Source organism: Piliocolobus tephrosceles, chromosome 13 (genome assembly GCF_002776525.5).
Source record: "Piliocolobus tephrosceles isolate RC106 chromosome 13, ASM277652v3, whole genome shotgun sequence".
In the NCBI taxonomy this organism is placed as follows: domain Eukaryota; kingdom Metazoa; phylum Chordata; class Mammalia; order Primates; family Cercopithecidae; genus Piliocolobus; species Piliocolobus tephrosceles.
Genome location: NC_045446.1, coordinates 91,343,098 through 91,366,660, shown reverse-complemented (window position 1 = coordinate 91,366,660; position 23,563 = coordinate 91,343,098). Strand labels below are relative to the sequence as shown.

The 23,563-nt window shown below is 38.2% G+C and overlaps 1 protein-coding gene across 2 annotated transcripts in view; it reads left to right on the top strand.

Annotated features, from left to right (window-relative positions):
- Positions 1 to 12,899, top strand: part of TRPC6 (transient receptor potential cation channel subfamily C member 6) — a 132,596-nt gene extending 119,697 nt beyond the window's left edge. Inside the window, exons 11-13 of one of the 2 annotated variants that reach the window (XR_002730880.2) lie at positions 9,027 to 9,114; positions 10,705 to 10,780; positions 11,327 to 12,899. Coding sequence is in view for 1 of the 2 variants with exons in the window: in XM_023208106.2 (XP_023063874.2) it covers positions 9,031 to 9,114; positions 10,705 to 10,780; positions 11,327 to 11,478 (312 nt within the window). In the remaining variant the exon portion in view is untranslated. The remainder of the gene's footprint in view (positions 1 to 9,026; positions 9,115 to 10,704; positions 10,781 to 11,326) is intronic. The other variant, XM_023208106.2, reaches the window with a different exon arrangement.
- The last annotated feature ends 10,664 nt before the right edge of the window (positions 12,900 to 23,563 follow it).

The following is a 23,563-nucleotide window of genomic DNA, read 5'->3' as shown; positions in this document are numbered from 1 at the left end:
TCAATTAACTAGGTATCGATGAGATGTATCTCAAAATAATAAGAGCTATTTATGACAAACCCATAGCCAATATCATACTGAATGGGCAAAAACTGGAAGCATTCCCTTTGAAAATCAGCACAAGACAAGGATGTCCTCTCTCACCATTCCTATTTAACATAGTATTGGAAGTTCTGGCCAGGACAATCAGGCAGGAGAAAGAAATAAAGGGTATTCAATTAGGAAAAGAGGAAGTCAAATTATCTCTGTTTGCAGATGATATGATTGTGTATTTAGAAAACCCCATCATCTCAGCCCAAAATCTCCTTAAGCAGATAAGCAACTTCAGCAAAGTCTCGGGATACAAAATCAATGTGCAAAAATCACAAGCATTCCTATACACCCATAATAGAGAGCCAAATCATGAGTGAACTCCCGTTCACAATTGCTGCAAAGAGAATAAAATACCTAGGAATCCAACTTACAAGGGATGTGAAAGACCTCTTCAAGGACAACTACAAACCACTGATCAACAAAATAAGACAGGACATAAACATATGGAAAATCATTCCATGCTCATGGATAGGAAGAATCAATATCATGAAAATGGCCATACTGCCCAGAGTACTTTACAAATTCAATGCTATCCCCATCAAGCTACCACTGACTTTCTTGACAAAATTGGAAAAAACTACTTTAAACGTCAAATGGAACCAAAAGAGTCCACATAGCCAAGATAATCCTAAGTAAAAAGAACAAAGCTGGAGGCATCACAACTACCTGACTTCAAATTATACTACAAGGCTACAGTAACCAAAACAGCATGGTACCGGTACCAAAACAGAGATATAGACCAATGGAACAGAACAGAGGCCTCAGAAATAACACCACACATCTACAACCATCTGATCTTTGATAAACCTGACAAAAACAAGCAATGGGGAAAGGATTGCCTATTTAATAAATGGTGTTGGGAAAACTGGCTGGCCATATGCAGAAAACTGAAACTGGACCCCTTCTTTACACCTTATACAAAAATTAACTCAAGATGGATTAAAGACTTAAATGTAAGACCTAAAACCATAAAAGTCCTAGAAGAAACCTAGGCAATACCATTCAAGAAAATATGCATGGGCAAAGACTTCAAAAGCAATGGCAACAAAAGCCAAAATAGATAAATGGGATCTAATTAAACTAAAGATCTTCTGCACAGCAAAAGAAACTACCATCAGAGTGAACAGGCAACCTACAGAATGGGAGAAAGTTTTAGCAATCTATCCATCTGACAAAGGGCTGATATCCAGAATCTACAAAGAACTTAAACAAATTTACAAGAAAAAAACAACCCCATCAAAGTGGGTGAATGTCTCAAAAGACATTTATGCAGCCAACAAACATGAAAAATGCTCATCATCCCTGGTCATTAGAGAAATGAAAATCAAAACCACAGTGAGATACCATCTCATGCCAATTAGAATGGTGATCATTAAAAAGTCAGGAAACAACAGATGCTGGAGAGGATGTGGAGAAACAGGAATGCGCTTCACACTCTTGGTGGGAATGTAAAGTAGTTCAACCATTGTGGAAGACAGTGTGGCAATTCCTCAAGGATCTCAAACCAGACATAACATTTGACACAGCAATCCCATTACCGTATACATACCCAAAGGATTATAAATCATTCTACTTTAAAGACTCATGCACACGTATGTTTATTGTGGCCGTATTCACAATAGCAAAGACTTGGAACCAACCCAAATGTCCATCAGTGATAGACTGGCTAAAGAAAATGTGGCACATTTACACCATGGAATACTGTGCAGCCATAAAAAAGGATTAGTTCATGTCCTTTGCAGGCACATGAATTAAGCTGGATCAGTAAACTAACACAAGAACAGAAAACCAAACACTGCATGTTCTCACTCATAAGTGGGAGTTGAACAATGAGAACACATGGACATAGGGAAGGGAACATCACACACTGGGGCCTGTCAGGGGGTAGGGGACTAGAGGAGGGATAGCATTAGGATAAATACCTAATGTACATGTTGGGTTGATGGGTGCAGCAAACCATGGCACGTGTATATCTATTTAACAAACCTGCACGTTCTGCACATGTACCCCAGAACTTCAAGTATAAAAAAAAAACAAAAACAATAATGAAGAATTGTAATATCAGAATGCATTTGAATGTCAGTAGACATTATTTGCAAAATGGCAACAAAATTAGCATTTGTCAGGTATGTTTGGCAGCAACACACACTTACATAGTACACACACACAGGGTCATGTTGGTTTCCCACCACTTTCCAGCAATGGATGTGGATACACTTTATGGCCTTCACAGGCCTGAGTTTCCTCACTTGTCATTACTACAGTCTCGAAAGGTCATTAAATTAATGAAATAACATACCTAGCGAGGAACATGGTAGGAAGTATATTTTGCTACTCACATGCCCGTTTCTACCTCCCATTCTTCTTCCTTGGTGAAATCATATTGGTCATGGTGTGTTAACCAATTCCCCAGACCAGGAAGAGGCAAACTAACTGATGAAGGTGTGGGTTCTTGAAGATAGAGCCCATGTCTTAGTTTAACTCTGATCCTTAATACTTCTTCAGTTTTGGTACCTGCAAGTGTCTGGAAAAAAAGAATGCATGAATGTACAGAGGGAAAGGTGTATGGACAGAAAGATGAAGGGGAAAAAGTTACTGAAAGAATATGAAATAGCTTATCTCCAAAAAGTGTTCAACTCAAAACATTTTATTTTTATTTCATTTTATTTTTTGAGACAGGGTCTCTATCACCCAAAGTGCTGGGATTACAGGCATCAGTCACCATGCCTGGCCTAAACAATTTTATAATTTGCTAGGACATTTTAGTAAATTATTTTGTTTGTGTGAATTAAATTGTCTGCACGTATCACATAAGAAAACTGGAGTAAGGTGAAATGATTTAATTTCTCAAAGCCTTCCCTAGTTAGTGGATACATTCAGAAAAGAATTCAATTATTCCTGGTGACATATTGTTTGGTCTCAATCATTTGTAACATGTGTACCAAGCATTATATAATCAAGTCTATCTTACAAGTTTAACTTCACTGTATGTATTTTAAATATTGAAATGCTTAAAGGAAAAAGGAAGGGGTGCCATTTCAGCTAGTCATATTATTTAGTCTTTCTTATGAGAGTTGTGTTATAATTGACAATGTGGCCCATTATGTTTTCTTACCGATAAGAGGTTATGGATTATTAATCTCAAGAACAACAGTATCCCTCTCTAAAACCTAAATACTCATAGCAACCCTTGGGGTTGGCATATACAGGCAACTGACTTTTTTATATTTATTTTCAATGTTATAAAATATATATAGCATAAAATTTACCATTTTAACCATTTTTAAGCATATGGTTCAGGCACATTAAGTACTTTCACAATGCAGACAACTAATTCTTAATTGAATATTCCAAGGAGATGGTTATGGCTCTTTTCCACCTACCTCCCATTTATGATCTACAAAATGTGTGATATGACAAAATTGTTTTATAATTTTGCAAAGGGCATTTCAATTAAATATCACACACGCACACACAGTCCACTCTCCATGTCCATATGTTCTGCATTCGCAGATTCAACCAACTATGGGTCAAAAATATTAAATAAAAACATCAAAAATAATATGATCTTAAGAATACAAATTTAAAAAAATAGTACAGTATAACAATATTTATATTACAGTTACATAACATTATATTGGGCATTGTAAGTAGTAGAGATGATTTAAGGTATACCAGTGGCTATGAGTAAGTTATATGCAAATAGTACACCATTTTTTATAAGGGGTCTGGGTGTCAGTGGATTTTGGTGTGCTCAGAAGGGTCTTGGAACCAATCCCCCTGCATATCACATATATTATGGATTAATATGAATATATAAAATTCAGCTTGTTTGATCAATAGTTTATATGCACTACTTTTCCTTCCTTATCAAAACTGCACTTTGGAAATTGATATGAGTACTGAACCAAGTACTCAGAGGATTGAGATCTTATAATAATAAGTGTACATCTCTCCCCCTTCAGCAATTCATTTGACTTCTCTGAACCTTAGTTTCCTCATCTATAAAATAGAAATAATCAAGTTGTACAACCCATCACACAAGCATATTGGAAAGACTAAATTGGTACTTTGAAAATCACAGACACTATGCAAATGTAATATACTCGTATTATAAAGAAATGGCTCTTTTTGTTATTTGGTTGTAAAAAACTCAATACATTTTTTGCAAAGATAGGTCAGTGTAATTGGATCTTACATTTTTCCAGTAAGAAAATACTCATCCTGAAAGCATGAAGGACGTATAATAAGTCACTGGACAGATACGAGAAAAATTCAAATAGAATCAAAATGCCTTTTCTTTATGATAGAAACTACGGTATCTATCAAATGAAATAATTTTATTTTCCCTGTAGCTTCTCTAAAAATGTGGAAAATTAAAATTTATTTTAATCATCAGCAAAATGTATATTATATACTGTAAACGAGAGTTACAGTTTTCAATAAGACATATTTTAATCATAGCTTAAAACAAATTGTAGACGAAATACTAAACCTCTGATGTCCAACCTCAGTTGTGAAGTCTGGAATAAAACGTTGGTTCCACTGTCCATTTAAGAATCTAGAGAGCCTTCTGTGTCATTGTGTATTGTGGTAGCCATGGAGATGTGCGGCTCCCTGTTGGGCTGACTGACTTTCCCAGCCAGTCTTCTTACCTCTCCCCCTTTCACAGGTGAGCAGAGCCTCACAGTGGAGAGGCTTTCTCTGCCTTCTCCCGCTCCCACATGTGATACCACAATGGTATAATATATAATATATCATACGTATAGTCCTAGGTACATCTCATACTTCCAATTCAGTCTTGGCATTTGATTCTTGGAGGCTGAAATCAACAGAAGTATCTCTTTTCCCTTGCTATATGAGCCTGTGGTGAACAAAACTTGAGATACATTTCACATGGTTTGGTTTTACTACATACATTAAACTGTATTCCTGAGAAAAAATTTTAAGACAGTCATTTATATTTCAAATAATTTTTGCCCATTGCTAATGAGATGGTTTGGCCCTAGTGTATACATACTAAGAAAAACTCTCATGGTTCATTCTTTCCTACCCAACTCATATGGCTTATGCTGAATCTTATTTTCATAACATCTATATCTAAGATGGTAAGTGAATTTCTGATTGACTCAGGTCTTCTCTCTCTGACCTCTTGAATTTTAAAGTATTTAGTTAGCTGCACAAACACTGCATTCACATCTGCTCCAGGTGCACCACAGAGATCAGTAGGATGAACCATATATAAAAATACATTTTGAAACAAGGTAAGCAGACCTATTCATTATCTGTGACTGTATCCTTTAACTCTAAAGGTCACTGACTTTGGTGGTTGCTAGCATTAGCTTTTCATATAATAAGCAGGCCTAGTCATTATCTTCAATCATATCCTTTAACTCTAAAGGTCACCGAGTGTGGTGGTTGCTAGCATTAGCTTTTCAGATATACAGTCTGAAAGGATAGCATAAATTAAAAATTGATCTCTTCCATAGTCTATTACATGTATAAACCTGAAAATGCCAGATAACTTCTTGAATAACTGCCCTGTTCCAACTTCTGAACAGCTCTCATTCCAGTTGTCATCTTAGGGTAGGTGTTTAACCATGTAGGGTAGAGCTTAGCAGATTTTAATGCTCATCTGAATGTGGGAATCACTGTTCATTCCCTGAAGGACTTAGTCATAGACTTGGGCACATCAGTAAAAAGTAATACTTGGCAAACTATCTCTAGGATGAATTGACTACAGACAGTCCCAGACTTACCATAGTTCAACTTAATGATTTTTCAACTTTATGATGGTGTGAAAGCAATATGTATTCAGTAGAAACTGTGCTTCAAAGTTTGACTGTTGATTCAAATTTTGTGTAATAACTTTAATATAAAATAGGTTTTGTGCTAGATGCCTTTGTCCAGCTGTAAGCTAAGGAAAGTGCTCTGAGTATGGTTAAGGTCAGCTAGGCTAAGTTATGATGTTCAGTAGTTAGGTGTATTAAGTGCATTCTCACCTTACTTACAATGGATTTATCAGGACATAACCCCATCATAAGTAAAGGGGTATGTGTAGATTAAAGCTAACCATGAAATAGACCTAAAGCAACATAGTAGATATTTATCTTTCTGCAAAATAATAGCTATTGACAGTTATAGAATTTCCAGTGTATTTCAAGCTATATATTCTCTATACCTCATCTCTTTAATTCTTGCAATAGCTCTGGGAGGTGGGTAATATTATTTTCCCTGTTCTGTATCTGAGGATCCTAAGGATATAGAGGTGAAATGATTTGCCTACAGTCCCATTTCAAACAAGTGACAGAGCCTGAATTTGAACCAACATCCACTTGATTCAGAGCAGTATGTTTATAAGCCCTGTATAACACAGCTTCATTTTGTATCTGCGTTCACTGCTGACTGAATATATTGTCTATACCTTTTCAGTTCATTGCTCTGTTCCTGGCTGCAGGACATTTAACGCTTGTGGGAAATAGGTGACTCCATGAACTGTTCCTATATCCAGCAATATAAGAAACTTTAAAGACTTAAGATTACTTGTTCTTTTTAATGAATTAGAAACAAATTATTAGTGTCGCTCACTCTAATCCTACAGTGAACCTACAAGATGAGAAATGTTAATATCAAAATTGGAGAGAGTATTTATTTCCATATCAGGAACAAAACGTGCATCCAGTCCTTCTTGCTTATAGTCAACAAGCTTCCCACTTGTGGCAGTATACATGTTGGCACCATCTATAAATACTCAAATCCTTAAGCTTTAAATACTATTCAATTTTCAAATTGAATTTTCTTTTATGTATAAAAGTGTTGCCGACTTGGGTTTCCAGACATTAAATAATTGTATATTAGGATTTCCTGCCACCAAGTGGTAACAACACTTCCTTGCACCATTGGATAGGTTTACTCTTCTCTGTATCATTCCGTTTTTAAGAAACATTTATTGAATTTCTATGATGTATTAGAAACTGACTAGAATTTTTTTCTGAAAATAAAATGTTGTATATGCATCCATAACTTGGTATTTCATACTTAGAAAAAAACTAATCAGATAAAAATGCTCCATGTGAATTTATAGATATTTAGTTTCATACCATTTAACTGTGCCACGGGTGATTGTGCCCTCCACCCCTAACCTAGTGCATTTGATAATACCTGCAGATATTTTTGGTTGTCACAATGGGGTGTGGTGGGAGCTGTGATTGGCATCTAATCCATAGATGAGAGGCCAGGGATGCTGCTAAGCATTCCATAATGCACAGGAGACCACCCACACCGAAGAATTATCTAGCCAAAAATGTCAATGGTGAATTGATGAATAGATGGCAAATAAATCAGAGACATGATGGTTATGAGCCTGTCCTCACCTGTACACTTTATCATAATGGGTTTAGTGGGAGCTTCACACTGGTCCTCATCTTTTATGATATTATTAAGGCATAAATCATAGTTTCAAAACAGGGTTCCTATTATATTATTTTAAATGTTATGTGGAAGTTTTTATGCATTTCACAAATTTATAAATCGGTGGGGCTTGAATGATAGAAGCTGGCCAGACCACTTCCTTAATTGTCAGACAAGGTTATAGAACATTGAAGCATCTTGTCTACTGTTCCATGGCTAGCTTGTGGCAAAGCTGGATGGTATTTATCCTTCAGGTTCCCGTCAAGTGCTCTTTCTGAGAACCTGAACTCCCTCTCTTTGGTTAATTTGATGAATTATATAATTTATCAGTGATTTTAAAATTCAGTATAAGTAAAAATATTTGGACACAGACATTTTTAGAGTGAAGGAAAAAGGAAATAGATACATGAAAAATGATGCTATCTAAATTATTTTCAAATTTATGTATTATTATTAATCTTATCAATCTTGTCATATTTTTCATAATTGAGCTGTTACCATAACTCAGCTACACCATAATTGCTTATGTTCATTTATACACAGAGCCTAGCACAGCAGCTTACATTTTGAGGACCCTCGATATGTACTTGTTCAATAGATGAATGTCTGAGTAGCTGTTTTAATTCAGTATGTGGCTATTTAAGGTATCAAAGCAAAGCACTGAAGTTAATGCAAGGATTTTAATTCAGTCTCATTGAGCTTTACTTACAGCAACATAGATGTCACCAGGAAATATGAATCACTGTGTATCTTTGAAGACAATCTCGAGGTGTCTCTTCCCCTAGGAAACAGCTGTGTATCATAAACATGCAAATTTAGAGCTACTTGTTTTGCTTCAGTTCTTCTATTTCTTTGTAAAACTAGTTTTTTTTTTTCCTTTAGAAAATGCATTAAAGAGGTTTTAAATCATCCTCTTAGCATGTTAATATGGTATGCTACCACCTTTATTGCAGATTGCTTTAATTTTTTGTTATTTGCCTATTTGGGTAAATGTATTTCAATTTGAAAAGCGCTGCCCAAATGGGATAGCATTCAGTTTCTAAAAGTCAAACATTAATTAGAGCTTTTTTCGCAACTGAATTCTGTTCCACCACAATCTTACTGTGGTGTTTCTGCAGGATCCACATCAGACCCTGCTGCAGGTGTGAATGTCTTAGGTAATCAGGTGGCACTGTTGATCCCCCATCAATGGACTTCTGAGATCACCACCATTATTTCCTCAATTTGTTTGGCTCTTTGACTACCATGGATGTCTCTGTGAGAAGGTTAAAGTGTGATTCTCATGACAGCGTGATTGGCAGCCACAAAGTCTAAGAGACTCCTCAGACAACCTCTAATAGCCATTAACCTAACACACCTAAAATGTCACTGATTTGTCTTGGAAGACAGAATATTAAGCACAATAAATGGCACTATACATACAGATAATTTGTGTGTATGAGATTCTTAGTTCATTAGATAACTAATTTCATTATATTATTTGAAAGAAAATTTAGGAATCCATTTCTAAATCTTTTCAAATTACAGGTTGGGTACAATAAGCAACCAAGTGTAAGGAGTTCAGAAGATTTCCGTTTCAATAGTTTCAATAATCCTCCAAGACAGTATCAGGTAAGCATGGATTTTTAAAGGAACAAGACTAGTTATTTGTAATATTTAGTTTTTTTTGTTTTGTTTTGTTTTGTTTTTTTTGAGACGGAGTCTCGCTCTGTCACCCAGCCTGGAGTGCAGTGGCCGGATCTCAGCACACTGCAAGCTCCGCCTCCCGGATTCACGCCATTCTCCTGCCTCAGCCTCCCGAGTAGCTGGGACTACAGGCGCCCGCCAACTCGCCCGGCTAGTTTTTTGTATTTTTTAGTAGAGACGGGGTTTCATCGTGTTAGCCAGGATGATTTTGATCTCCTGACCTCGTGATCCGCCCGTCTCGGCCTCCCAAAGTGCTGGGATTACAGGCTTGAGCCACCGCGCCATATTTAGATTCTTGAACTATGTGATTCTTTAAAGTATTAGGATATTTTTCTTAATATCAAATAATGTGTTAATTCAACAAATATTTATTAATTACCAGTACCAGGCATTTTGTAAGTGATAGAGATATGTAAGTTAAAAAAATAAAGTCTTGGAATCACAGATCTGAGAGTCTCCATGTTCACTGAAAAAGGCAAACTTTACAAAAAACACAAGAGAGTAAAATTCATTTCGGATTCCACCAGTGAGAAACAAAGACTGCTTGTTTTTGGTGAAAATTCTGCCAGCTGATTATATGTCTATATGTGCATAATTTTACATATATTTTAATATATTATAAAACACATATATAATACTACATAAATGAGTTAATTGTACTTATATAATGAGCAATCATTGTTAGCTTGTGATCTTCTCTCCACAAAATATATATTCCTATTTCAGTGAATTATCATATTCCTTTATACAAATATATAATTTACTAAAAGTAACTCCTTATTGATGGACATTTAAAGTTTCATTTTTGTCTGTTATATAACTAGTTCTATGAACATACTTGTTCATGTACTCAACCATATCTTTAGAATAGATTCTTGAAGGTAGAGTTTTACTATCTATCATTTAACCTTGGCTTAGGTGTAAAATTTTGTTTAGTTCTATATCCATCAGGACTTTCTAAGCACCCACTAAGATGCCTTCTTTTTATGAAAAATATATAGTAAAGCAATGTTTGCATGATAGAAGCCCAGGTACTTGAAAAATGTATTACATTGAAACTAGCCATTCCCAAATTAATAGAAAGTTTAAAATAAAAACTGGTTCCATTTTTTGGTGGGTCAGACGTCGGGCTCAAATGAGTAGACATTAGCTTAATCCCCCATTTCCATGAGCGGTAGTGTATATCTTTTACCTACCCTACTGAAAGACTGTCTTGCTCTAATACTTTTCAAATCAAATACAGACAATGGACATGAAGGGGATTACATACTTGCTCTAAACATTCTTTCATAAGAACTCACTTTTGAGTCATTAGCCCAGGTGATGTGAAGACTGTTTTAAAAAGGAAAGCAAAATGTGGCGATCTCATGCATCCTGGCTGAATCATCTTAGTCTTTGACAGCCATCACTTCCAAAGGGCTCACTACAGGGAGGAGGACTCTGAAACTTGTTCCAAATGAGAGATTTGTCATGAACCTGAAACTGACATAGATTTCTCCTTTCTCTGTTTTCTAGAAAATAATGAAAAGACTCATTAAGAGATATGTACTACAGGCCCAGATAGATAAGGAGAGTGACGAAGTGAACGAAGGTGAGTTGAACGCAGAAGTAAATCAGCCCCTGAATGTGAGTCAGGACGGGAGCCTAATGCAGAGTGGCAGGAGAGCTGCAGAGATGGGCATGGGGAGAGTGAACTTCAAGGAAGGGGCAAAGTAGAACAGGATCTCACCAGCCACCATGCTGTTAAAGAGTGGGGAATAGGTTATTTCGCCACAGGCCGGGACACATACCACTTGCTAGATAAAAAGCTCTCATTCTTATGGTGGACTTGGAGGGAGGAGGAAGTGGGTGGGAAAGGCAAGGAAGGGGCTGCTGCCTCAACCCCTGAATGATTCACCACCGTTTCGTTTTAACTTACTTGAGGGCTTTTGTTATCATTCTGCTATAATCTCTTCATTCACCAAAACACTGAGCTTAGAAAACAAAAACTTGCTTCATTAGGAAGTTATTTCCTTTCAAAGAATTCAAAATAAAATTGTATGTGAAACTAGAGCTGATTTCCTACCATTCCACAGTCACTAGTGAGTCACTGCAGTGAGTATTTATAGTTGACTTCTTATCACTCTTGCTTTCAAAGGGGAACTGAAGGAAATTAAGCAGGACATCTCAAGTCTCCGCTATGAACTCCTTGAAGAAAAATCTCAGAATACAGAAGACCTAGCAGAACTTATTAGAGAACTTGGAGAGAAATTATCCATGGAACCAAATCAAGAGGAAACCAATAGATAATGCGAAGACTTCCTTAGAAATTCATATTTATTTGTCCACTTAAAGCCATATTATTTTCTGATTTATTTTCTTAAGTGCCAATGTGCCCACCTTTTAAACAAGAAGAAGTTAAACGATACCTTGGGCCATCCTATCTTCTGGAGCCCTAGTATCTAAATTTTTTGGTGATTAAACTCCTTTGTTCAGGGTAAAGGCTGTAGATTATGATGAAAATTATGTCCAGTTGTTTGGTGCTTGTTTTATAAACTGCTTTCTTGGATATAACTGTTGTGATGATGTCATTGCCATGTAATGTCTGCCTGAAAATGGGTCCCAGCAGACAGGGGCTGACCTACGTTATTCCCCATGCAGTTTTTCCTCTGAAGGTTATTTCAGGTTCCTTTTTCCCTGCTCTGTGGATCCCCCTGCTGGGGACTCCCAGCTCTGAAATTTTGGAAAGAGTCGTCCATGGGCCTTTAGAATGCTTTAGTCCTTTCTTTAGAATGCTGTTTAACCACCATTTACCCTACTTATCCCTCAAAGCACATGACTGATACTGTTCATACAAAATGGGCTTATATCTATGTAAAATTTCCTGATTCATCTATTTGAAAACATTACACTTAACAATGAAAAAAGTTTTTCCTCCACTGAACCCTGGAAACATGATCCTGTTGTGTGTGTGTGTGTGTGTGTGTGTACACACACACACATACATATGTGTGTATACATATAAATGTGTACACACATAAAGTAATTGCCCTATTTTTTTTGTGGCTCATGTGGGCACACGAAAGCTCTTTATGTTATAAAATTTTATTGTGACTAAAATATTACTGTCTAAATATGTACCTTTTATTGGAGAAAAATCAAAACCCCAAACATTGTGGTTATTTGGTTCCATTATAGCACAATTCTGTGCCATTTCTGGGGGCATTTACAGATGAATTCCCACACTTAGCCATTGAATGTAAAGGGGAAAAATAAGGTGGGAATTTGTAAATACTTATCTGTTATTTTCAATATGTTCTATACTACCCAAATATATAAAACAGGAATTTGCATTCATGTGCATTTACCAAGAGGTGGTTGTTGTTACTTACTGATCATGTGAAGTGGTATCTTAAACAACTAAAAGAGATGAAGGTTCATATGTTTACTCAAAGACCATTGGCATTCAGAGGATGATGGACATTAACTGGAAATGCTACTTCCAATTCAATAACAGGAGATTTCAAATGCAGATCTTTAACTTCATCTTAAAGATGAAATGTTCGCAGAAAATCTGTTTTAGCTCCGACTTTGGCTTGATTTAAATCAAATAATATTTATGTAACCAGATCAGAAAATACAGCTGAAAATTTATATCCAGTGATTTTGTATTTGTGGATGTTACTTATGGAAAAGTTACTTGGTGATACATAAAGATCAATTTTCAAATATTTTGTGACAATATTTGAATCAGCAGTTGTAAAAAGTCAACCTCATACTAAATGCACTATCAGCAAATTAAAATAGTCTAACATCCACAAAAAGTGTGTGTTGTGCCATGCAAGAGATGGACCTTCATCCCAAGGATGCTCTATGACAGCACATGGGCTTGACCCCAGAAGACTCAAGCAAAGATATTCAGATTCCTCAATGTCTTTTAAGTTGGATTGACTTGGCAAGATGTAAGTTTTGGGAAACTCAGCAGGCACAACTGTGGGTTCCTCAGCAAAAGTCACTACCCTCCTGGTGGCTCCTATGGTTCAAATTAATGTCCTAAAGTCAGATTTTCATCAAAGTGCAACTGAATTGACATCTCTTCGAATTTCATCTTCCAACTTAGAATAATTGGCATTTCTTCTAAGTTGGAAGATGTAAAAGGAAATTAAACGTATTTTAAGAAATCTTTTAAAATTGTGACAAGAGCTTAATTACAGGCACATTGCCAAAAGGTGGTCATAAGCGTGGAAAAGTCTCAAGACCACTGGTTTTAAATCCTACCTTCACGTCGCAGTCGTCTTCGTCTTGGAAACTAAGACGATAAGTTGAAACGTTTTTATCCCAGTTGCTCTCTGTCCTATTTCTCCCCTCCAAGTGGATGCTTTCTGGAGGCTCATGCACCCATGAGAAGGATGAAGCAGTGCTGCTTTTCTCTGTGACCACACAGCTGCTTCCCAAGGACTGAGCCCTGCCCACTCTTCACTGTCTCACCACAGATTCACCACCAACGAATAGAGCAAAGTCCTCGTTTTTGTCCATCAATGCCTGGGTTTCCTCTCTGCTGCTCTTATTACTCTGAAACTGAGAAATAGCACGAACTCAGTATGATTTTATGAGGCATATCAAAGAAATTAACAGAAACTGCTGTCTGCTTAAAACTACCAGGGATTGAAAGGAGAAGAAAATGAACTCAAGGTACTTGCAAGCAAATGGGGTAATGGGCCTTAATACAAGTATGAGAAATGTTAAATATTTTCTATGAATTATCAAATGTAATCTAACTTAATGCTTACAATGACTATATGAGGTAAATGCTATCACTATTCTCATTTTGGAAAGGAGACAACTGAGGGAGTTAGAGGCTAGGTAACTTACACATGGAGTGTCAGAGCCAGAAATGAACACTATGCCTGCCTCGCATTCATTGTAGGTCTTGATGAGCCCTATGGAAGAGTGGTCGTCTCATTGTGTAGCTTATATTTAAGTTTCTAGGTGAGGAAGAATGCGTGGTACCTGAACACCCTCGCTTCTGTTAATATGTCCAGTCTAGGGAAAAATAAGCATTAGGCAAAGAAGGCTGTGGGTTACGAGAGGATTTGGTTTCAAAAGGATTGTAGATATAGGGGAGGAGAAATATCTCTTTCTCACTCATCCTATGTTCATGGCTGAGGCCTCTATAACCAAAGACAGGTTAACCAAAGAAAAGCGTACAAATTTATTTACCGTGTTTTATGTGACACATGAGCCTTCAGAAATGAGGACTCAAAGAAACCTTTAAACTTATGTATTTTTATGTTAAGTTTGACGAAGAGTAGAATTGGACAAGGGGATATTATGTAATGATACTGAAGTGGTGGGAACTTAGCAAGGCCTGTTCACATTCTTCTCTTACTATTTGGTTCTATAACAAGAGTCTTTTATTCTTTTAATCATTTATGATCTATCTCTAACATTCCCTTTAGGGGTCTGAGTAAAGTTGAATATCTTTGAAAAACCACTGATGTGATTAAGTATGTGATTAAATATAGGGTACAGAAATCTATTTACAGTCAATAAGCCAGTAAGACCTGGGGCTTTGAGAGATGTGAAGCCTGTGTGTGTGTGTGTGTGTGTGTGTGTGTGTCTTATCTGTGACACCGTGTCTTCAGAGATAAGGAGGTTCCTGTCGTCCATGTATAGGAAGGACATTTCTGGAATGAGGGTCTCATGACCTGCTTCAATGGAAGAAAGGGAAACCTGCTTCAGGAGAGAAGGGTGAGGGGGGAAGGTGAGAATAACCTTCCTGCTTCTGCTGTTTCTTGAATTCCTTCAGCTCAAAATATTCAATATGCTAGGGTGCCATATCTTCGAGTAGCATGTCCTGAACCCTGTCATAGTTATAAAAAAAGAATAAAAGATGGAGATGTATATTTCTTGGCAGGGACCGTATGAGCAAAACCAAGAGCTGGTCATGAGTGTGGGACACTTAGGGAGTTCTTCGGCGAGCAATAGTAAATGCAATGGCTGTGAGTCAGTGAGGAGAATGGACTGACTCAGGAGCACATGTTTTCACTTTATTTGGACAGTCTTTCCCACCCTTCCAGCACTGTTTCAGTATGAAAGAATTTTATTGCCATGTGAATGGTGAAAACAAACTGAACTTTCAATTAAAATGGAGAGACTATATGTCAGCATTTGCCTGCCAGCCAGTCCCCTACTGAAATCACTGTCAGGATTGATTACCAGCTTCAGACCAAGGAAGAGCCCCAGACACAGATGATGTTTCTCCAGGTGGTACGTTCTAAGCATGCCCCGCATCAGTTCTGATTTGAACACATAAATATCACCTCCCTCTTGGTTCTGAAACCCTCCTTCATCACTGTGTGCCAAGCAGGGTTTGTGAGCGTCATGCCAGTCATCCTGGCAGATCTGATGAATGGTGCTGAATATGAATTCCTACACTTTAGAGTCTCTGCCCTTTGATGTAGACAGCACATGTTTCCAAGTTAAACCAAGGTTGTGCAGTAGTGCAGCCCAGAACCCTAAAATGGATGGAAACTGAAACTTCAGCTGTTATCTGTTATTGTACAAAACATGGACTGCTAGTCCAAGTCTTTACTTCTATATGTGGCTAGCTGAGGTGAGAGACACAGCAGAGACTCTCTAAAAGACCTGGTAGTTAAAGCAAATTCATTTTTCTTTTCTTGAATCTTGGAATGATTGCTTGAATTTTCTTCCTTACTCTGTGTTCATAGCTACAGCTATCAAAGTTACCAGAAGTGCTTTTCAAAAACACTTTCCTGGGATGGATTTAATGATAAGACCTATCAAAAATATTTCATTTTAAATTAGAGATTTTTGTGTAGCTGAGTAAATAGCTAGAGACACTGACCGACTGTATGATCATTTCTTTAATATTAGTGCCATTTGATGGATAATCAATTTATCCAATATAAGTGGATCACAGATATAGTGGCTCACATTTTTCAAAATCTCATGAAAATTATGTATCAAAAGGCACTTTATTCAATGGCAAAGGTAATTTTATCTACTAAAAAGATCATATATTCATAATGACTATAATACTTCGTAAGTATAATGTTACCTGGAACACTGAAGAAAAAAACAGAAGATTGATATTCTAGTCTATTTGGGCTGCTAAAATAAAATACCATATTGGATAGCTTATAAACAGCAGAAATTTATTTCTCACTCTTCTGCAGGCTGAGAAATCCTCAAGGTACTGGCAGATTCAGTGTCTGGTAAGGGCTCACCTTCTGGTTTTTGATAGTGTCCACTTGCCGTGTCTCACATGAAGGAAGGGGCAAGTGAGTCCTCTAGGGCCTCTTTCATAAGGGCACTAATCCCATTCATGAGAGCTGTGGCCCCATGACATCATCACCTCCCAAAGGCCCCATCTTCAAATGCCATCACATTGGGGGTTAGGATTTCCACATATAAACTCAGGGAGGACACAAGTATTCAGATCATAACAACTGGTTTGTATAGAATCGAATGAATTTTTAACCTTTCTTCTTTTTCTAATGTCCACCCTGGAAGTCACAAGGCTTTCATCATTGTACATTGATAAACTGTAGGAGCAGTGTATCAAAAGTTGACAGAGAGGTACATCCTCTGGCAAATGCATCGAAAGCATACTTTATATCCCCCTAAATAATGAAAGAAAACCTTGATGCTGACATTCAGGAAGTGAGTTTGGAATTTCATGTCCCTGCATTTTTGTCCTAATTATTGTCTATGAAAAGATACTCTTATACAACTATAGGAACAATTTTTTCAAAATAAAGTAAGTTTATTATTATGTCTCAGGCTAAAAGAACTGTGGCAATGCTCTGAGTTTGCTTTAACCTTTTTAGTAGTCTGTGATTCAGCCGTGTGACATTTACCCTTCACTCTTCTTCAGAAAATAGACTTTCACCAGAATAAGTGGAAAAGGTCAAATTGTAAAGTGTCTTCTTATATTTTGCAAAATGTTAACATGTCCTGTTGTTGCTACTCTTTGTTAACACTGGGAAAAATGTATACACACACACACACACACACACACACACACATATATATATATAAAGTCTGCCATGATATACAAATGGATAGCCAAAGAACACATATATATGTAATTGTATATATGCTCAAAGACATTTTTCAAAACACGGCTATCTATAATTCTATCAAAAATTATAAATATGGATCTTTTTCTTTTCCCACATATCCTTTTATATTCTTTTTTTCGTCATTTCAATGAATTTTACTCTCTCTCTAGTCTCTCTATATTATTTATCTCTGAGTTCTTTTCATGCCAATGGTTCAGAGTATAGCATCTATAGCCAAAAGTATTGGGTAAATCCCAGCTCTGACAATAGCTGTATATGCTTCACCAAGTTTCTTAACCTTTTTGGACCTCATTATCCCAATTCTACAGGTGAAAAAACAAAACACTAATCTCTTCTACATTGAGTTTTTGTGAGGATTAAATGAGTTAATACATTTTAGGCTGATGATAAGCATTCCGTTAATACTAGCAATCATAGAGAAAGCATGTGGCTTCAAAATTTCTTTTTCCACTCTATCTTAAACATCTCTCCCTTAAACCTTACAAATCTATTGAAATTTAGGTTCTAACTCATGTTTCTCTGATCACTTGGTACATCATGTCTAGTGCATTGTGCTAAGGATTCTGAAGCCCAGTCAGAATTGGTAGGAAAGAATGACATAGAGACATTGAATAATGCTTGCCATGGCCATGGGAAGTTGGCCCTCATGCCACATATTTGCCATTTTTGAAAAAGATGAGTCACATTTGAGCAATATGTGGGAAAAATTCAAATCACTTTTATTACTTTTGAGCATGGTAATTTGTATCATTTTATAACAGTATCATTCATAAGATGGCTTAGGGCAACTCCCATACTAGGTCCAGCTCACAAAACTTTTATTTGAAACCTGTGAAATTCATTGCAGTGTTCTGGGTGCTACTGCCAGTAAGAGTACTAGAAACGGAATACAAGTAGTCTATTTATAAGCAAAAGACTTGATTAATACAAGCTACTACTTCCATGAGGCCCATCTTAATTTATTCATCCTAGATAGCTATACAACCCTTGAGAATGAAGCCTGGACTAATTTGTGTTGGGTTAATTTACCTGCCACAGCTTGTGGTTTCATCCTATTTTGCAGAGGGCATACCAAATCCATGTAAGAAAGCCTTGACATTGTCCAGTCACCGGGTGGCTCCTGAGTGATTTTCATCTCCCTCTTGGAAGGTGATGATTTTTGACTCATTCACTCATGCTTTTGTTTAATAAGAAAGCTATCTTTTGGCTGAAGAAATGGAAGTAAACAATCAATGAATCACATGCCAGCTTTTTCTGCTATTCTATTTATGGGTCTAGTCTATCAGGCCACCTCAGAGCCATGATCCAGTTGTCTTTCATGATCTACTAATAGGATATAATTAATCCATACCTTGTGTCATTGGTTCATTTGACATTTAGCCTCACTGACAAGCAGGACACAAAGAACCTGTCTCAATTTCATCACTTCTGCCTGATACTGTCCACTCTGAGACCTAATTACTTTTTCTTGCAAATCCCCAAAACATTTAGGTTTGAACTTAGGGTAGGTGTTTCTCTCCTAAATCACTGACATCTCACTAATGATTTAAGAGCCCCGAGGGGTTTATAAAGAAAACCTGTGTGAGGAACAGTTATGGCCCCTTATAGCCTTTGAATTGCTATCAATCAGGACAAGCCAAAAATCCTCCAATATTGTGGTTGGTAAAAGACATTTAATATGTCACAGGATCAGCAGTTATTTTTAAAAATAAACTTTTTACAATAAGAAGTCTGGCCTGAGGCTGACATTATGAGGACATAACTTTTCCAGCAATTCATTTATTCTTAGTGTTACAATCTAGACATTAATTGTAACCTACCTGCTGCTGCCTGCATCCAATGAGATAATCTAAATCATTCCCAATTCCTTCCTCTCGAAGCAGGCACCAGGCCTAGAGCCTTCTAGTATTTTCCAGTATTTCATGAGAACTGCAAAAATATCCATAAGAAATGCATTATCAGAAAATCAAAGTAATGCAGTACTCCATGTGTCTTGACCTGTGCTTTGCAAGAGAAGTATCTAATGCCATTTTCATTCCAATGACTTTTATGCATCTCCATGCTTGGAAGAGCTCCTCGGACTTTGTGGCTGCCCAGCAATATGTGATTTATTCAATCTGTAAACCAGAAATAAATTCTAAGCTCCGCCCAACTATCTGAATGGGCCCCTCCTCTCAGCCAAGGCCATTCCAAAGTTATCCTGAAAAACTCATTAAGGCTATGATGTGAATGGGGAGCTAGAATGCTTTATTATGTGTTTTGGAATTACTGGTAGAACAGACTCTTTAAGTCTGATAAGAAATATTCACAATCTACTCTGTCTGAAGCCTGCTACCTGGAGGCCTCGTCTACATAAAATCTTGGTTTCCACAACCTCTCATAACCCAGACGTTCCTTTCTACTGATAATAGCTCAACCAATTGCCAATCAGAAAATGTTTAAATCTACTGATGACCTGGAAGCTCCTGATTGGAGTTTTCCTGCCTTTCCGGACAGAACCAATGTACATCTTACATGTATGATTGATGTCTCATGTGTCCCTAAAATGGACAAAACCAAGCTGTGTCCTGACTGTTAGCGGCGGTGAATCCTTACGAATCTGCAGTAACCTCAATTCTTGCTACTTCAGAAGAAAGAATTCGACCAAGGGGGCATAAAGCAGAGTGAGAGACCAAGGCAAGTTTTAGAGCAGGAGTGAAAGTTTATCAAAAATCTTTAGCACAGAAATGAAAGGAAGTAAAGTACACTTACTTGGAAGAGGGCCAAGTGGGCGACTTGAGAGATTAAGTGCACAATTCTGCCTTCCGACTCACTGGCATGCTTCCAGGATCTTGTGCTACTTCTGCCCTGATTCTTCCCTTGGGGTGGGCTGTCCACACAGACAGCGGCCTGCTAGCACTTGGGAGGGGACATATGTGCAGTGTGTTTACTGGAGCTGTATGTATGCTCACCTGAGGTGTTCTTCCCTTACCAGTCAAATGTCCCTAGAAGGTCCGACACACCAGTTAAATTCTGCGATTTTCTTTTTTTTTTTTTTTTTTTTTTTGCCTCTTAATGTGCACACTTGAGCCCATTCCCCCAACTCCTGAGATCTTGTCAGGAAGCTGCTGATGACCAGTTTCAAGTGTTTCTGTTTATAGGGAGACCGCCTTTCCCTGGTGCTGGCTGCAACCAATTATTTTAGAGATAGTTTCATAACTGTCCATCACCTGATGGTTGCCTGACATTCCTGGTTGAGGGGGACCTTCTCCTGCCTGTTCATGTCTGTCTGACTACCAGCTATAACACAACCACCTTGGGCACATGTTGTCAGGACCTCCTGAGGCTGTGTCATGGGCATGTCCTCAACCTTAGCAAAATAAACTTTCTAAATTGATTGAGACTGGTTCACAGTCATTTCACAAATCATTCTGGGATCACAAATCATTTCACTTAAAATTCAAACAATAACTAAGACAGTTTATGCTCTCAAAGAGTTCTGAGCCAGACATATAGCCTATGAAATTAGCTGTGAAAGCCCCCAGGAGAAGCATCTAGGTGTGTATTTGGAAGGGGATGGGTGGACTGGAATTTCAGGTCAAAGATGCTTCTGTTTGGAAGTAGCATACATTTTGAGGAACCCTGCACTGAGACTGAAGCATTGTTACTTCCATTCCTTGGGACAACGGTGTCACAAGGAGACCCTAGAACAAGGATTCATGTGCAATCAATTTATGAAGAAATGTTCCCAAGAAAGAACTGAAAGTGGTAGGGAGGGCAGGACAAGGAAGGAGAAAGCCAAGCAATTGTGCAATTCAGGCAAAATCTTGCTAAGGGTAACTTCAAACAGATCTTGCACAGGAATTCTCTGAGCTGGACTTACATTTTCCATTTTCTATCAGTCATTGGCTAAGGGCTGCCTCAGGCGGATGTAAACTCTCAGGCACTTTCAGCAAAGGCTCCAGTAGCCCAAGGGTAGGCTTCCAGAGAAAGCAGCAGGTGTAGGCATTTAGAAGCAAAACCACACAGTCTTCATGGACACATTGATAAGAGATCATGGAGGAATGCTAACAGCATCCACTCCACACCCAACGCACAGCGCCAGAAACAGTACTCTTTGTAGTCATAGATTGCATCAGAATTCTAAAATGTTATTTAGTGGCAGATTTTTTGGTACTTTGTAATTTTGTAATTTTGTTTTGGAACTTTGAGATTTTGAAATCAAGGAATGTCGGGGTTACATGGGGTTAAACCAGGTGACATTTTTGTCCCCTGGGGACATGGCTGTTTTTATAGGTGGCTGCTTACTCCATTAAGTTATATCATTTGGTTACAGTGATATCCCAGGCCCACCTCCCCACCTTATGAGGCAGCTAGGCCCTTCAAATTGCACACTCATTGTCCTTCCTTTAAGTGAAGATATGCTTCTTTGAAATGAAATTTTAATGAGGGTTATACATGAACCAGTTGGCATGAGAGAATTTATCTGGACCTCTAAAGAATGAGACCCAGAATCGATAATTTTAAATGAGGGTGTAAGAAAATATCCAGAATATGGGGTCATTTTGTTAGGCTGCGCTATAACTGAGAATACCATAGCAATGTCCTTGGCCTGAGGGGCAGCAGTAATGTATTAGATAACTATGGGAAATGTAAGGGCCAAGGGCGGCCTTGAGAATAGGCAGCCAGTAGCACAAATGACTAATTTTCCCTTAGGTGGCCTTGTTCACAGTACTAACATTCTATTGCCACAAAAAAACAACCCTGCACAAACTTTAGAGACTCATAACCCAAGGAATTAGTTCACAGTCACTTTCAGGCATTCTAGCACATATTGGGTACTCAAAAATATTGACTGAATATTGACTGAATGAATACATTTGTTGAATGAATCCTTTGTTTGGTGCGACTTGCAACCCCAGAAGGGCTGGTAGCCACAGCCTGGGAGGGAAAAGGTGGAACAGGCCTTAGGTAGAGAAAAACTCCCAAGGGACCATTTCAAGACTTTCTGGCTGAGCCTTGTGACATATACGCCTCAGTAACCTTCTCCAGGCTTAGTCAGCTTTGAGACTTGGTGGAGGACGCGCTGTACGGTAATAGGGGGGCTATCTCTGGCTGGCTGGCACAGGGATCTCCTTACAGACTGCCAGAAAGAACATACAGACCTGGCTTGACTTGGGCTCTTTCTGTTTCCTGTACATCTGACTGCTGGTCAAAACACACAGTATTCCAGACTGAGAGGTCACACTGACACAGTTCAGGCAGGCTGGTGACCCTGTGCTGTGGTTGCCCTACAGCACCCACCCCCTGCCGCTGGTGCTGATGTCATGCGGCAAAGTGGTTCAAGGAAACGCACAAAGCTCCAGAGTCATAGCTGGAGCAAAACCTACCGGCCTCCACTCATCACCTCCCAGGTGAACTTGGGCAAATGTTGAGCCTTTCTGAGACCCACTGTCCTCAGCTGTTTAAAAATAACCTATTTGATGAGGTTGAGTGATGGTTAAACAAGAAAATGTATATGAAGTGCTTTTTCTTTGAGGGTCTTAAAATTGAGCATCCCTCTCAGGAACTGGGCTAATACCATGTCTTATACATCTGCATCAGGTCTGCCCTACAGGCCCAACTCAATCTTGAGATGATATTTGTGCCTATAAAATAATCCCAGGACAAGACCCGGGGTATGCATCTGGGCTAATAAAGACAAGGCTGAGACATGAACAGACCAGTCTTGGGGAGATGGGAAGCAAACGGAAAGCAGAGTGGGAAATGGGGAGCTCTGGACCAGAGCCGTGACAAGACAAACACACCTGCTCTTGTCTATAACTCTTGGTTAATCTAGGTGCTAAATTTCGCCTCCAAACTTCACACTGGTCTTCTCTTCTATACGTGGCTGCTGTCTCTGGTGGGGACATGGCTTCAACCGGGCTTTATTTTCTGACACTTCCCTGATCTTGATGATAGGGGCTTAGTCATTGGTACCCTAGTCTTATGCCTGTTCTCAAAGTCGGCTGGGTTATGATCCCATAAACTGCCGGGGATCTATCGCTGAATCTTAAACACTCCACAAGCATTCCTAGGCACTACTGGACTAGAGCCCCTTCCTTGATACTTCTGTGAGAGCCCCATCTGCTCAGGACTGAAGACTCCCAGGAGCATGTGTGCCCCATCCGAGATACGGTGCTGAGAATTGCAAGTCCAAGATACATTTGTTGAAAAACAAATACGCTCTGAGTACCTAACACGTGCAAGCAGCTGTTCTGAATGATGAAGACAACAGGGAAAACCTCTGCCTCCCATGGAATTTGTAT